This window comes from Bos grunniens, chromosome 14 (assembly GCF_055505025.1).
Source record: "Bos grunniens cultivar Pamir isolate PY7600 chromosome 14, Bosgru_T2T1.0, whole genome shotgun sequence".
NCBI lineage: Eukaryota > Metazoa > Chordata > Mammalia > Artiodactyla > Bovidae > Bos > Bos grunniens.
Window position 1 is genome coordinate 511,083 of NC_141178.1, and position 16,160 is coordinate 527,242.

General features: G+C 39.4%; 1 protein-coding gene across 3 annotated transcripts in view; it reads left to right on the forward strand.

Moving 5' to 3' along the window:
- Positions 1-16,160, forward strand: part of MRPL13 (mitochondrial ribosomal protein L13) — a 40,789-nt gene that overhangs the window by 8,835 nt on the left and 15,794 nt on the right. For 2 of the 3 annotated variants that reach the window (XM_086335689.1, XM_086335691.1), the window contains exons 3-5: positions 937-1,030; positions 4,899-4,959; positions 11,615-11,701. In XM_086335689.1, coding sequence (XP_086191815.1) covers positions 937-1,030; positions 4,899-4,959; positions 11,615-11,701 — 242 coding nt within the window. The remainder of the gene's footprint in view (positions 1-936; positions 1,031-4,898; positions 4,960-11,614; positions 11,702-16,160) is intronic. The other variant, XM_086335690.1, reaches the window with a different exon arrangement.

Below are 16,160 nucleotides of genomic sequence, written 5' to 3' on the forward strand. Positions count from 1 at the left end.
CCAAACTTCTGTTATTTATCACTAAATTGGAACAGCTTTTTTTCAGACATTTCTCAAACCAGATCCTATAAGATCAGTATATAAAAGCAATGCTGTATGTCATGAAGGAGGAAGAAGACTGTGGATCCACGATGAGACCTTAGATATCCTCACATAAATCTTTGAGTTTTCCCCTTGATTTAATTAGTTTGAATTTTACTTGGCCATTTAACTTAGCCCAATATTATAAAAAGAAATCAAATAAGGTTAGAAATCTAAGGTGATAAATTTTTGTAAATAAACTTAATTCCTGTTTCTGAAAACTGTTTACCAAACCTTAATTTTTTTTTTCCAGTTTGAAAGATATTTAACTAGTTAAATGTGATTGGAAAAAGCCTTGGGTTAGTAGTTAAGCATGAGAGCATAATACTCTCTTCTCTGAATTTGAACTAATAACAATTGAGATGTTTTACATTTGTTTCCAATTTACCTACTGGTAAAATATACCTTTTTTCATCTATATGCATATTGTTTTCATTTTCTCTTATTTTTAAGGGGAAATTTGTATTAGATAGTTGAAAGTGAAGTGTAATTATTATTAAAGTGTAATTATTACATTTTAATGAAGTGTAATCATTAATGGTCAAAGATAATAAGAGGAACAGTAATTTGCCTTTCAAAGACCTATGTTGTTATTGGCTTCCTTCCCAAATTCTCTTTTACCTTCCAGTGTTGAGATTTTCCAAATGTCTAGCCAACTCCTCTACACTTAGATGTTATATAAAAGAAAAACATCAGTCTGTTCAAGGATTTTGATGTTGCACTGACATGCTTTATATTCACTGATGTGTTCTTTGGACTTTGGAAAGCTTTGTAAATAACCAAGCGCACTTTTTCTTAAAGGCAAAATTTTTCGACCAAAATCCTTTTTTTCTCTCTTTGTTCTTTTAAATCCAGGTGACTGTGGAGATCATGTTGTCATCATGAACACAAGGCACATTGCCTTTTCTGGGAACAAGTGGGAGCAAAAAGTGTACTCCTCACATACTGGGTAAGATAGTGCTTTTGTCGGGGAAGATAGGCAGTGGAAATGTATTACTTTAGTATTATTATATTTAAAAGAAATTTAAGGAACTTCCTGGTGGTCGAGTGGTTAAGGCTGCACTTCCACTGCAGGGGGCACAGGTTCAGTACCCGGTTGGGGAACTAAGATCTCGCGTGGCACAGCCAAAAAATAAAAATAAATAAAATAATAAAATAATTTTGAAAGAAAAAGAGATTTAAGAAAACACTGATTTTGTTCGTGATGCGTGTGTGATTTACTCAATCAGAAAACAACAAAACTAAAAAAAAAAAAGAAAACGACAAAACTGTACCAGATCCTTGTAATTGCCCGAGGCTATTGGTTTTTCCTGAGAGTATCTGTCAGTTAACCTCTCTGATCTAGGTTTCTCTCTTTCTTTATCAGTCTTCTCGTTTCTTTCTGCTTCCTCTGATTTGTCTTACTGCTGTTTCCAGAAGCGTCTTGAACTTCTAAAAGTGCATGAGAGGTTGAAAGAATGGTGAGGAGAATCCCAAGTTGGAAGGACACCATTACACCTTCCCACAGCATCCCTGTCAGGTCTGCCTGTCTTTGAACAGTAGCAGTCTCCTAGCTCCTGAGGCAGCCCATTCATTCTGCCTTTGACGTGGTCTGAATTTTGGAAAGATCTCAGTGCTGTTAAGTCATCACCTGTCTTTCTTCAGCTTTCATAATGGCCTTTTGTTGCTGTTGTTCAGTCGCTCAGTCGTGTCTGACTCTTTACGACCCCATGGACTGCAGCACGCCAGGCCTCCCTGTCCATCACCATCTCCTGGAGCTTGCTCAAACTCATGTCCATCAAGTTGGTGATGCCACCCGGCCATCTCGCCCTCTGTCCTCCTTTTTTGGACGGTGTAAAACTATATCTTCCACATGACCTCCTTCAGGTAATTGAGAGTGATCAGCACGCACTCACTGATCGTCTCTTCTCTAAACACCTGTAGTTCACGCAAAGTCCTTTATGTGACTGCCCTTTGAAGATCTCCGTCATATCTTGCTCACTGTTCTCTGGGTGCAGTCATTACTTGTCAATATCTTAACTAAATAACACTCGCCTGGCTGTGTCCTGCTGGGTTTCTGGTGCAGTGTGACCCCCCATCTCTCAGTTACTCTGCCTTCTGTTGCTCTAGGAGGGCTCCTCACGGCTGCGTCACTGCTACACTGCGTTTACTACCAGCTGAAACTCCTGAGGGCTTTTCAGCCTTGTGTCCTCCTTCCTGTGTGTTTCAGTTGCATTCTAATCTAGCTGTAGTACCCTGAGTTTACTCTATGTTAAATTTTATCTCCGGCCTTTGAAGATCTTTTGAGACCTGAATTATTTCAGGTAATGTATTAGTTAAACCCCTCAGTTTCAGGTCATGTACAAATTTAATTAAGCATAATTTCTTCAGTATCATGCAAGATATAGTTAGACATATTGGCCTTTCATTCTTGATCAAAATTATTTTATTTCCAAGCGCACCTGCATCTTAGACAAGCCGGCTTTGAGGCTCCCTTCTGTTCCTTTTTGTCTTTTGCCCAGGTAGGTCTTTAATGCTTGGAAAAACACTTTTGCTTGTTAGCCAACCTTTGCCCATCCTGTACTTAAACACTTTAATGAAATCTTTAACAAAAATTAATTCACATTCACTTTTAGTCATTCTTACTTTTGGCAAAGTAAAATATATGTAAAACAAGTTTTAAAAGTTTAGAGGCAATTGGGAAAGAAATATGAAAATGCAAGATAACCATGTGATAAGGATGGGGAACACATGTATGTACTCCCATGGCTGTTCATGTCAACGTAGCCAAAACCACTACAATACTGTAAAGTAAGTAGCCTCCAATTAAAATAAATAGAAGAAAAAAAAATAAACGTTGTTTCCTTCGTACACACACTCACAAAATAACCATGTGATAAAAGCATAAAGTATTTTCTTCCCAGAGAGAAAGAATAGAGGACAATTATTTCTTGTTCTGAGGGTGAAACTCCATGAAACAAATGAAAGAGCATCATTTTGAAACTTAGACATTTTTCTCAGCACACTTCTAAATTTGCTTTCTTAAATTTTATTCCTAAAACGTGGTTCTCTAAATCCTCTTCAAAATGTTTTTAAGTGTTGAAAGAAACCTATAACAGGAATCATATTTAGATAATTGTAAATTTCCCTCACAGAGTCCATTGTCTTTATGTTTTCTTTTTCCCTTCCTTGAAAATCATCTAGGCTCTTATTCATCCATTCAGTGTAATAAAGTCTTACATCTGTGTGCTCTTTTTGTTTTAAATTTCTTAAGTACTGTCACAAACACTTTCCTACTCGACTGTCATAAAATCTTGAGAGGTAGATGGGGCAAATACTAGCATTTTTCTTATCTGAGCAAACCCATAAAGAAAGAGATGAAATGAGTTGCCTCATATTACACTGGTTGCTGCTGGCCAAACCTTGATTTCAGACCTGGGTCTGGGGTATTCAGGTTAGTAAGATCTCCAATACCTATCCCAAATATTTTCTTTAATCTCTATTTATGATTTTGATCTGAACACAATGAAATATTTTGTTACTCAGAAGCAGCATATGACTTCCTGGTAATAGGAAATAGGAGCACGACCTGTTTAGAGTATTAACTTGCCTTCAGAACCAAGTAGTCTACCGGCTTTCCCCAGACCTGACCCCTAGCTTGTTCACTTTGAAACACATTTTGGCACTGTTTTGTTTTCCCTGCATTCAAGCAGAAATAAGTAACTGTGAATGAATGAATGAATGATGAATGAACTTAAATTCCAGTAGAAATACAGTTAGCCAGGGACTTCCATGGTGATGCAGTGGATAAGAATCCGCCTGCCAGTGCAAGGGACACAGGCTTCACCGCTGATCCAGGAAGATTCCACACGCCTGGGAGCAGCTGCTGAGCCGGCACCGCAGAGCCTGCTGCAACACTGAAGCCTGCACACCTGGAGTCCTGCTCCACAGCGAGAGAAGCCAGTGCCATGAGGAGCCCATGTGCCAGAGCAGCACGTAGCCCGTTTGCCGCAGCCGGAGAACGCCTGCCTGGAGCAGTGAGGACAGCGGGCAGCCTTCCCCTCCAGGGCACCTTCCCAACCCAGCGTCCAGCCCGGTCTCCTGTGTTACGGGCAGATTCCACCAGCCAGGCCACCAGGGGAGCCCAGTGAAGACCCAGCACAGCCAATAGAGTAATTAATTTTAAAAATGGTTAGCCAAGAAATTTCTAAGATGTGGAATTTTTTATGAAATTCAGTTCAGTCGCTGAGTCGTGTCCAATTCTTTGTGACCCCATGGACCACAGCACGCCAGGCCTCCCTGTCCATCACCAACTCCCAGAGTATACTCACACTCGTGTCCATTGAGTCAGTGATGCCATCCAACCATCTCATCCTCTCGTCCCCTTCTCCTCCTACCTTCAATCTTTCCCAGCATCAGGGTCTTTTGCAAGGAGTCATTTCTTCGCATCAGGTGGCCAAAGTATCCTTCCAATGAATATTCAGGACTGATTGCCTTTATGATTGGTTTTATAAAACAACAATTGCTAAATTTGACCACTTAATAGCATTTCATGTAGCATAGTTACTGCTTAATTTTTAAGACATGATGAGTAGCATAGTTCCCAGAAGCAAGTGTGTGTATTGGTTGCTCAGTCGACCCCATGGACTGCAGCCCACCAGGCTCCTCTGTCCATGGGATCCTCCAGGCAAGAACACTGGAGTGGGTTGCCATTTCCTCCTCCAGGAGAAACAAATGTAATTTCATAATAAAAATAGTTTCATATTATGAGAATGTTCATTTCAAGGATACTATCCCATCGCCTACTCCCAATTTTATTGTCTTTGTTTCTTTAATAGCTACCCAGGTGGATTTAAACAAGTAACAGCTGCTCAGCTTCACCGGAAGGATCCAGTAGCAGTAAGTGTATTGTATTTTTTTATCATTATTAATCATTTGTGGAGAAACTGGTTCAGAAACTGGGTTTTCAGTCTTCCTTCTCTTCTAACGTAGCTAGCGTTCAGGGCTGTGAGTTCTTCACTATATCATACAAGTTTTGATAAGTATCAATAATATTTCATCATCATCCAGTTCTGTATCTTTTCTAATTACTATTTAATATACTTTGCATTTAGTCATAGAATTTTGATGCTTTTCTTTTTAATTTCTTGACATCTGCATGATCACCTAGAATATATGATTGCTGAAAATGTTTTGGGGAGACAGATGTATGTATATATATCTGTTTATATTTTAAGTATATCAAATGTGCTAAATATGTTGTTCCAATCTTGCACTCTATTTTTGTTATTCACTTTATTGAAGAGTTATGTTAAAATCTCAATTATGGATTTATTGATTTTTCCTTATAGTTCTGTCAGTTTTTTCCATTGTATGTTTTGACGATTTAGGGTTAGATAAATTTAAGTTTGGAATTGTAATCTTCCTGAAGAATTGATTGAGGTATGTCCTGACTTTATCTCCAATAGTGCTTTTTAACTTGTAGTCTATTCTTTTTATATATTGATATAGCTAAATCAACCTTTTTTTATTTTGATGCCTCATAGTTTATCTTTTATAGTTTATCTTTAAACTTTACTGAGCTAGATTTTATTTTTTTAATTGGAGTGTTAATTGCTTTACAGTACTGTGTTGGTTTCTGCCACACGTCACTGTGAGTCAGTCATAACTGTCTGTATTCCCTCCTTGAGCCCCCCTCACCCCCACCCTGCCCCCTCGGTCATCACCGAGCCCTGAGCTGGCCCCCTGTGTTACAGCAGGTTCCCACCCACTGTCCGGCTCACACACGCCTGCCAGTGCAGGAGACGCAGGTTTGGCCCCCGTGTGGGGAAGATCCCTGGAGAAGGAAATGGCAGCCCACTCCAGTATTCTTGCCTGAGAAATCCCATGGACAGGGGAGCCCGGCGGGCTGCAGTTCACGGGGTCACAGAGAGTCGAACTTGACTCAGCGACTGAACAGCGGGGTGTATATGTCGGTGCTGCTTTCTCAGTCCGTCCCTCTCTGCTTTCCCCGCTGTGTCCACAAGTTGAGCTAGGTATCATTTTCCTTCTCCTCCCCTCCTTGCTTGCTTTTGGATTGATTGAGTTCATTTCTTAGAAAGTGAAAGTGAAGTCGCTCAGTCGCGTCTGACTCTTTGTGACCCCATGGACTGTAGCCCACCAGGCTCCTCTGTCCATGGAATTCTCCAGGCAAGAATACTGGAGTGGGCTGCCATTTCCTTCTCCAGGGCATCTTCCCAACCCAAGGATAGAACCCGGGTCTCCTGCATTGCAGACAGACTCTTTACCGTCTGAGCCACCAGGGAAGCCCCTCATTTATTAGAAGTATAAGATTAATCAATATTTTTACTTTCCTCACAGTCAAGTCAAGGCCTCTAGAAGATTTTTAATACCCGTTCTCCCTCTGTCTGTATGTTTTCTCTGTTCAAGATGGTTTAAAAACCCTTCTGGTTGGACTTTCTTGTTCTCAGTTTTTTATACTGTTACTAATTTTTTTAAGATCTTCTTTGCTTGCAGTCTTTTAACTCCGATCAGTGTCCTCCTTGAAGTACTCCTCATTGACATTCCCATCATAACAGTCTCTGAATAGTGGACGCCCCTTTTCTGTTTGTAACTTTATTTTTACCTTCATTCTTAAAAAATAGTTTTGTGTATCTGCACAATTCTAGGATAACTTTGTTTTTTTCTCTTAGCTTTTTGAAGCTATCTTTCAAATAGATTTTAGTTTCCGTTATTGCTGTTGATGTCAGATTCAGATGTCACTTTATTTGTGTGTAGCCTGTCTTGTCTTTCAGAATACTTCTAAGATCTTTTCTTTGGCTTTGGTTTTTATTTTTGAGTTTTCTTACCGATTTTGCTTGAGGACCGGTTTCTCCTCTGAAAATCTGTCAGCTCTTACACCTCTCCACATTGGTCCCCTTGACTCCCTGCCCGCCCTCTCCCTCTGGGAGCTGCCTGTGTACACAGCAGACTGCCTCCACTGCGCACAGTTCAGTTCCTCCTTTTACATTTTGTGTCTTCCTCATATTTTATGTCTCCCTGGCTCTGTGCTGGATTGTCAGGAATTTCCTTAGATCTGTGTTCTTGTCCTCTCATTTTCTTTTCCCCAAGGTCTAATCTTTTACTGAGTTTCTAATGTCAGCTGTTGCATTTTTTTCCTTTTCTGGAAGCTTTTACTGTTTGTTTCTTTTTCAGTTTGCTAGTCAGTTTTGACCATCTTCTGTTCCTTTGTCATACCTTGGTTCTCTCTTATATTTCTTTAAGCACTTTAAACATAATTCTTAGCATTTATATCTGACTGATACTTGTGGGTCTTTGTGGGTCTGCAATTTATTGTTTCTGCTCAGGGTGCTAGGAAAGTACTTGTACCTTGGAACTTCATCCCTGAGAGTTTTTGAGACCTATGTTAAAAATGAATTTCTTCAGAAGAGATGTACTTAGCTTTTGGCTGGTGCCTGGGGATATACGTGTATACACACACCCCCCAACCTAAGACCCCTTTAAGCTATACTTCCAGCTTCTGGAATTTGATCCCCATAAAACAGGTGAACTTGGGGCCTGAAAACCTTACAAGATCAGGTTCATAGTTAGCAACTCCCTATCAAGAAAGACTTATTTTTTCATTTCCCCACTCAGCACCCTGAAAGGATGCTGCCTTTCTGCTGGCCCCGGGGATCCAGGCATGTGGGGGCGTCTTGATCCTGCCTGCAGACCTCACGTTTGCGGTCCTCTGAACCCAAGCCCTGTGCTGAGCGGACACCCCAGAGCAGATGGCAGCCCAGGACTTTCTTTTTCTTGTTCTTCCTATTTTTGTCCTCCAGTCAGTTCCATCCTTTAGAAATATTTAAAAAAACAATATTACTAGCTTCATTAATGTTTATTTATTATGTATCATAGAGTTCTGTCCTAACAGGTGTTCTAAATCCAAATGCTAGTTCTCAGTATTGATTATAAAAGCAGAGTCTTCTGTTGCCCTTTACAGTTTTATTTTTTTCTTCCTTAACTCTTGATAACCCAGTCTTTGAATTGTTCTCTTAGATTTGGGAGTGTTTTCCCCATTCACAGCTGTTTTAGCTTTTTATTTAAATGAGCAAACTGTTAAGTTTTGAAGATACTCCTTTTTATTTTCCTAAAATGATGAATAAAAATAAATGTATGTATGTATGTATGTATAAAGAATGCAACCATTTGTTTGGTGTTCAGTTCAGTTGCTCAGTCGTGTCTGACTCTGCGACCCCGTGGACTGCAGCATGCCAGGCCTCTCTGTCCATCACTAACTCCTGGAGCTTACTCAAACTCATGTCCATTGAGTCGGTGATGCCATCCAACTATCTCATCCTCTGTCATCCCTTTCTCCTCCTACCTTCAATCTTTCCCAGCATCAGGGTCTTTTCCAATGAGTCAGTTCTTTGCATCAGGTGGCCAAAGTATTGGAGTTTCAGCTTCAGCATCAGTCAGTCCTTCCAATGAATATTCAGGACTGATTTCCTTTAGGATTGACCGGTTTGATTTCCTTGTGGTCCAAGTACTGTCTAAAATTTTCTTGGTTAAAGGTGGGGGAAGAGCTGTGTTTATTACTGACATAATGTTTAGAAATTCTGTACTTTACTGAGTATTTTTACTTCATCATTTGAATCTGTTTTATAAAAACATACTCAAGAGTTGTTTCTTAGAAAATATTTAATGTTCTACTTTTATAATACTAGTAAAAAGTTGTTGTTAGGGCCGCTGCTAATATATACCATAACTTTTACAACAAATTATAGTTTTAATACTTAACAAATATTTTCCAATGTCTTTAAAACTAGTTTCTAGTTTGTTCAGTATGCTGAATGTACACCAGGAGGCAGTGTAAGCCAACTTCCAATGTGAAGAACTTGGCTTTGGGTAGCATCTGTAGGAATCGTTTCAAACTTTTTTATGAACAGAGATTGAAATGCATTATGAAATATTTGATGATGGCTTTAAGTCTTAATTTTGACTGTTTTTAAGGAAGAGGTCAGTTACTTTACCACCAATCCAAACCCTCAGTGTTTTTCAGGAACAATAAAGTACATTGATTAATAGCAGGACATGAGTTTGAGTAAGCTCCAGGAGTTGGTGGATGGACAACCAGGACAACCAGATGGACAGAGAGGCCTGGCATGCTGCGGTCCATGGGGTCGCAGAGTCAGACACGACTTATAATTAAGTACATTGATTTAAATAGTAGGCTTTAAAATATTTTTCCATATCTTTTTGTAATTACATAGCAGATCTTTAACTCTAAACTCAAATATGTGTATTGATCCAGCCCTTTATTTATGTCCTTTCTTCATCTGTCATGCAGTTTAGTTTCCTTAAGAGCTTCTGTGTTCTTGCCTTTTTTTCTAATACGGTTCCTTTCTCATATCCATTCCCTCTCCTATAGCTTACAAAGATGTGTTTTGTGAAACAGGCGTCACATGCCCTGGGTTCAGATTCAGTTAGGAGGGTCTTGAATGTTCATAACCCTGCCTCGTTCTGTCTGTCTCACTTTCTGAATTCCTCGGAGTTCGTGCTTCTGTCCGTGGAGCTAGAATTGCTCGACGCCTGTTCACGTTGCGTCACGCTTATGTTTTGGGCAGGTGTGTGTGTGTGTCTGTCATCTTTTTCCCTCACCTGGCAGCTTGTAACCTTTTCATACTTTACAGCTTTCTCTAATTTGATTGTTATGTTTGCATTTTTTAACTAAGGTGCATTTTAAAAATACCAATTTGTTTATTCAAGTAAATAAAACTAATTATTTTAAGAACATGAAAACCAAATACCAAGAAACCCTGCTGATGTAATAAACTGGCTGTTAGGATGATGTTCAGAAGATAGAATGACTTGCTAATCCAGACAGGATGCTAAGTAGTCTTAACATCGTCGCTTTCTACTAAAGACTTTTAAGACACTAAAAATTTTAAAGACTGACATCAGTGCTACCCAATAGAAGTTTCTGCTCTGATGAAGACGTTCTTTGTCAAATACAGTAACCACTAGTCGCAGGTCGACCACTTGAAATGCGGCTTATGTAATTCAGGACTGAATTTTTAATTGCTTTTAGTTTTAACAACATAAAGTCCCTAGAATATAAAGCCTTAACAGCACTAACAAGAAAATAGATGGAAAATATGCGTGGGGTGGCGTTAGTATTTGTACATATTGAGGTTTTGTGGTCTGATTTGATGAGAAGATAAAAGGATAAGGAAATCCTCCACAGTGCAGTCCCATTGTAACATGTGCTGTCTCAGAGGGTTAGTGTACTACATGCCACATTATAGCCTTGAAATATGAGTGCGGATGAAGACAATCAGCTTGCCTCTCCGGCTGTACGTCAGTCGTTCCACGCGGCTCACGCAGTGTGTCTGTGCACACTACATGCCAGGAGGCCCACGGGAGAGCATAGAGCGCAGGCTGACGCTGCGTGACTTTCTTTTGACACACACGCAGAGCCACACTCAGGACAGCGCTGAGGACGCCTCGAACTCCCCTGCTGGGCTCGTGTTTCCGAGTCCGCCTGCCAGCGCGGGGGCCTCGGGTTCCACCGCTGGGCGGGGAGACCCCACGTGCCGTGGGGCAGCTCAGCCCGTGCGCCACGGCTGCGGAGCCCGCAGGCCCTAGAGCCCGCGCTCTGCACCAGGAGGAGCCAGCACCGCAGGCAGAACAGCCCCTGCTCGTCTCAGCTGCAGCGAGCGCGAGTGCAGCGACAGAGACCCGGCACAGCCTGAAAGAGGGCTTAAATAGCAGATAAACTGTGGGGCTGACCTTAACAGGCAGAAAAGCAAATCCTAGGAAGCTTAGTTTGCCCTCTTGGCAACGGGTGTGACAGGGTGAAGGGTCTTCCTGATAAGTGACAGGAACGCATTGTTAGGTGTCTTTGCATGTGGTATGTGTCTGTCCTGGGAGTAGGCCTACCTGGTTTGAATTCCAGTACCATTTATTAGATACAGGAAATTAGGGTGGGTTCTGTAACCTCACTGAATTTGTTTCCTCGTCTATGAAATGGAACTTAGTAACATAAACAAGATAACAAATCTAATGCAGTCACCCCTGTACACGTCGTGAGTTTTCAGTGAATGCTCACCACTACCTTCATTCTAGATTTGTGACTTACAGAGTCAGCCTCATGATGGTATGGTCAGGCTTAGTTCACTCACTGGCAGTCTCCTGATCACCCACCTCGGAAGCGGGATTAAACCTCACTAGGATCTGCTGTAACCTGTATGTAATAGATTATTTGGGCCACAGGTTCTTGTATAAGCTCAGAGAATTTCTTCTTATTCCATCTAAAATCAACACATACACAGGTTTTCTTAATGTCTTCCTTTTTTTTTCCTTTTTCTAAATACAGATAAACATTTAAAAGATGGTAATGTACAAAATAATAAAAGTTCTTTTTTATTGCTGCCACATATCTGCTTACGTCTCAGTTTTGTTCCTTTCATATTCATATCAAGTCTTAGCCCACTGCTTTTCATCACTATCTCTTACTGTGTTTATATTCCCATCACATGTTTCTTACTGAGTGCTCCATGTATCTGTTTTTCAGATTGTAAAACTAGCTATTTATGGCATGCTGCCAAAAAACCTTCACAGAAGAACTCTGATGCAGAGGTTGCACCTTTTCCCAGATGAAGTAAGTCCTCGAAGATCCTTTATTAAATTTTTAATTAAATATTTTCTCATTTTAAAATAATTGTTGTATTTGTTTTCAGTAATTTTATGTCGACTTTTGAAATATTTTTTTGCATTTTATAGTGAATACACTACAAAAACAATTGCTTCTGATTTAAATCATAAAGTGAACCATCATTGAACTAAAAATCAAAAGTCTGTAAGATCCATATTTTCATTTTAATAGCTACTTTTTTTAGAACAAGGAACTATAATTAGAGCTCCTGTTTATTTGAGGGTACTCATAGGTAATTTCATGAACTACAAAAAAGTATGAATTCACTTTACTTTTTTGTGACCTGTATAGCTTCTATGAATCATAGATTAATAGCTTGGCTTTGATTGCTAATCATCTCCCATGATATAACTTCAGAATACTTATTCCTACTCAGAACTTGTTCAGCTAAAAAGAACTTGAAAATGAAAAGACAGTTTTATTCATAACTATTATACTGGTATGAATACTTAGCTTTTCTCTCTAGTATAATATAAACACTAGAAGTTCTATATAAAGTAGTTGCGTCCAGGCTCTAGAATCAGACTGCCTGGGTTTGAATACATGTCCCACCATTTACTGACTTTGTGGCCATTATTATCTGTCTTCTCATCTGTGAAATGGGTGTAGTAATTGTACCTGCATCCTAAGATTGCTGTAAGAATTAGATGAAACAACATTTTTTAGGTACTTAGACCAGGCCCTGGAACATAGTAAGTACTACTAGTTGGTATCAATATTACGGGTTATAATTGTCCTTATAGTTCCAAGTAAAAGAATAATATAGAATTCATTCCAGAATATCAAGTTCTATCAGCTATTCAAGGCACTTGTATGTTCTATTGTTAGCTTAAATAATGCATAAGTAAATTATTCAGACTTTTACCAAAGTGGCTAATTATTAGCTTTGCTTTCCATGAATGAGTAGAATAATTTCCCCCTGTTCACTTTACCTCTGAGGTAACAAGCATGGGAGTAGTATCATCATGTAAGGATAAATGACCCTGGGCATGAAATTAAAAGAATTTTAAAACTGTTTCTGATTGTACTTTCACATATTTTTAGCAACCATGATTTCTACAAGGGACAAAGAAAACAGTAATGTCATTTTTCCCAGTTATCAAGTTAGATAGGTTTTGGGGTAAATTACTTAAATGATTTCAGTCTATAAAATAAATGAGCCCATTTCCCCAAAAAGGGATTGCTAAATTTTCAAAAACTTGACAACACATTTTACTGTCATGGCCACGAGGAAACGGGCACTCACACGCTGCGGGTAGCAGTACAAAGTGGTGCAACCCACGAGGAATCCAGGGAATGAGGTGACAGTTAACACAAAGACATACGTAAGGAGGTTCGTGCTTGGTCTAGCAGCCTCGTTTACAGCAGGCTACCCTGAAGATGCACATACACAAGATTACTGTTTCCATATTACCCGTAATAGTAATGGAAATAAACAAATGCTTATGCATAGGAAATTGGCTAAGTTATGCTATATCTATTCAGTTGAGTACTGTGCAATTATACAAAAAGGAATGACAGATACCATTGTGACTTGATAAGTAATGCTTTCCAAGATACATTATTAAGTGAAAAAAAGCAAGATGGAAAAGAATATAGGTGGCATACTACCTTTTACATGCATTTATACATGTGTATGTTTACACACACACACATATATCTTTTTGCATAAAGACACAGGAAGAACAAACAAGGACATGCAGTTGGTCACTCACTAGATTGACACAGGGAAGGATGGGGAGGAAAGAGAAGGAGCTTCTGCAGAAAAGCCTTCTAGATTATTACAGCTGTTTAGATTTTTTTTAATCATGTTAAGATTTTATATATTAAAAAAATAAAATGCCAGTACCAATAGAAGTAAGCAGAACTAGTTGTCAGACTGTGTTTTCTAAGTGCTATTCCATATTAAAAGGAATGTGATTCTTAGAGAAGTGGTTGATTCTAGGTCTGGAACAAAAAAGTTTATTTTGGAGTACACACATGCACAAGATTATTATTTCTGCATTGTTTATAATAGCAAAATAATAAGTAACAAAGTAAGACAGTGTTCAAAGACCGATGAGAAATATCAGCACACGGGAGGCAACTTGAAGTGGTGCCTGCTGAACATACACGGGGCTCTGTGAGCCTCGAAATGAAGGAGCAGAATGATGGAGTACTTGGAGTAGAAAACAGAAATCTGTGAGCCCACAGTGATAGTCCAAAAATTATTTTTAACTTATTATAATTTCCCTTCTCCTTTTTCAAGAAGGAAGAGCTCTTCTTTAGAGAAGAATGTCATCTAAACCATGTAGAAAATAATACTGAATTAGAAAAGCCACCATCATCAGTGTATCGTATACCCATTGAGTTAAACATTGTAGAACAGGATATTCACAGAGTTTCAAAACATGCCACAGAGAACTATTTAAAAAGGGAAAAGATTCTTCTATGGTAAAGCCATCTGGTCAACCACCACCTGTAACCAAGACATTAAATTTATCATCAATATGGGATAAACTGATGTTGTACGCCTCCTGCTTCGAATGAGGCACTGAAGACCCAACATAAGCTATGTAGTGTCCTGCCAGAAATGTTCATCCTGAATCTGATCATGAGGACACAGTTCTACAGATCCAAAGGAAAGAGGGCATTCTGCAGCATAGTTGGACTGGCCGCTTCAAAATCAATTTCCTAAGGAGGCCTTCCAATCAAAGGGAGCTAAAGGGCGCATTATGTACATTAAACAACATAATAACATAATAGCTGTAGCATGTGACACTTGACCTTGGAGTAGAAAAAGAAAGCTACATAAGACTTTATTAGACCACTTTGGTAAATTTGAACATACACTGTGTGTGTGTGTGTGTGTGTGTGTGTATACACACACTGTATATCAGGTTACAAGATGTTTCATCAATGTTAGTTTTCCTGAACATGAATTTGTAATGTGGTTACGTCAGAAACAATTCTTATATTTAGAAGATATATATGCTGAAATATTTAGGGATGAAATATTGGCAGACAACTCTCAAATGGTACAGTCAAAGAGTGTTTGGTGTATATGTGCTTATGAATAGATAGAAAGCAATCGTGTTACATTTTATCAATTAGTGAATTTATGTGAAGGCTTCATGAGTTCACTCATTTTCACAACTTTTCTGTAGATTAGAAATTCTCTTAAAAATTGCATAAACTGGGACTCCCCTGGCAGCCCGGAGGTTAGGACTCTGCTTCCACTGCCCAGAGCCTGGGTTTGAGAGCTCAGCTCCAGAGCCCAGAGTCCCAGATCGATCCCCGGTTGGGGAACTGAGATCCTGCTGGCTGCGAGGCATGGCCAGGAAACAGACAAAAGCATGAAGAGGAAAACCTGTGAAAGAGTGAATGATCACCTCCCCCCCCGCCCCCGTGCTTCTGTTTTCTATTTTTATTCTTTTCCTTATTTCCCTCTTCGGCTAACCACCCACTCTGCAGAAGGCATCATCACAGAAAGAGAAACTCTGATAAACACCCTCAGTTAGCCTGTGAGGGCTCCCTTCCCTGCGTGCGTTAAAGGAGCACTTGCCCGCCTTTCTGGTTCCACTTCGCTCAGCATCTCCATCCCTAACTGTGCACTGATTTTTGTCCATTCTTTCAGTGGATTCCTTAATAGTGGTGAAATTTGGTAAGCTCATTTCAGTCAAAATTCTATTCAGTCCAGCAAACACTTACCAGAAACCCACTAGGTTCTAAATTCTCTATGCCGAGTGAGCAGTTGTCAGTGTTAAAATTGTCTTTGCAAATGTGATCTAAGGATTTTTTTAAATAGTTTTCCAAAGAAGTGTGAAATATTCATACATTTTCATGAATACCAAACTGGCAGATAGATTTCCTTAGTAAATAAAGATAAAGGAGTAATTAACAATATTTAATGTGCCTGGGCATCCTCTGCTCATTCTGGTTCTGTGTGCTTACACTTGTGTATTTGAATATGCTGGGGAAGGAGAGTTCAATGTTTTTCAAATGCTTTTGAGTGAAGAAACAATTGTGAGTAATGTTTATTGTGGCTTTATATATGTTGATAGTGACCCAGCCTATCCAAACCATAATTTTAAAGTCATTTTAAGTTTAAAAAAAAAAAATCTTTAAATTTTTGGCGTGTTGGGTTTTAGAATCAGCTTATAGTGTAAGAGCTCTGTGATTCTTTGAAACTATTTTTAAATTGTATTTTGATTCTTAAGGCAAACGAGTAACTTGTTTGATGCCATGTGCTTGCCTAGACATTTGATTCCCAATTACACTATTGCTCTCTGCAGACAATGTGTAATCATCCTGTGTTTTGAGAATGGTTCAGATCAGATCAGTCACTCAGTCGTGTCCGACTCTTTGCAGCCCCGTGAATCGCAGCACGCCAGGCCTCCCTGTCCATCACCCACTCCCAGAGTTC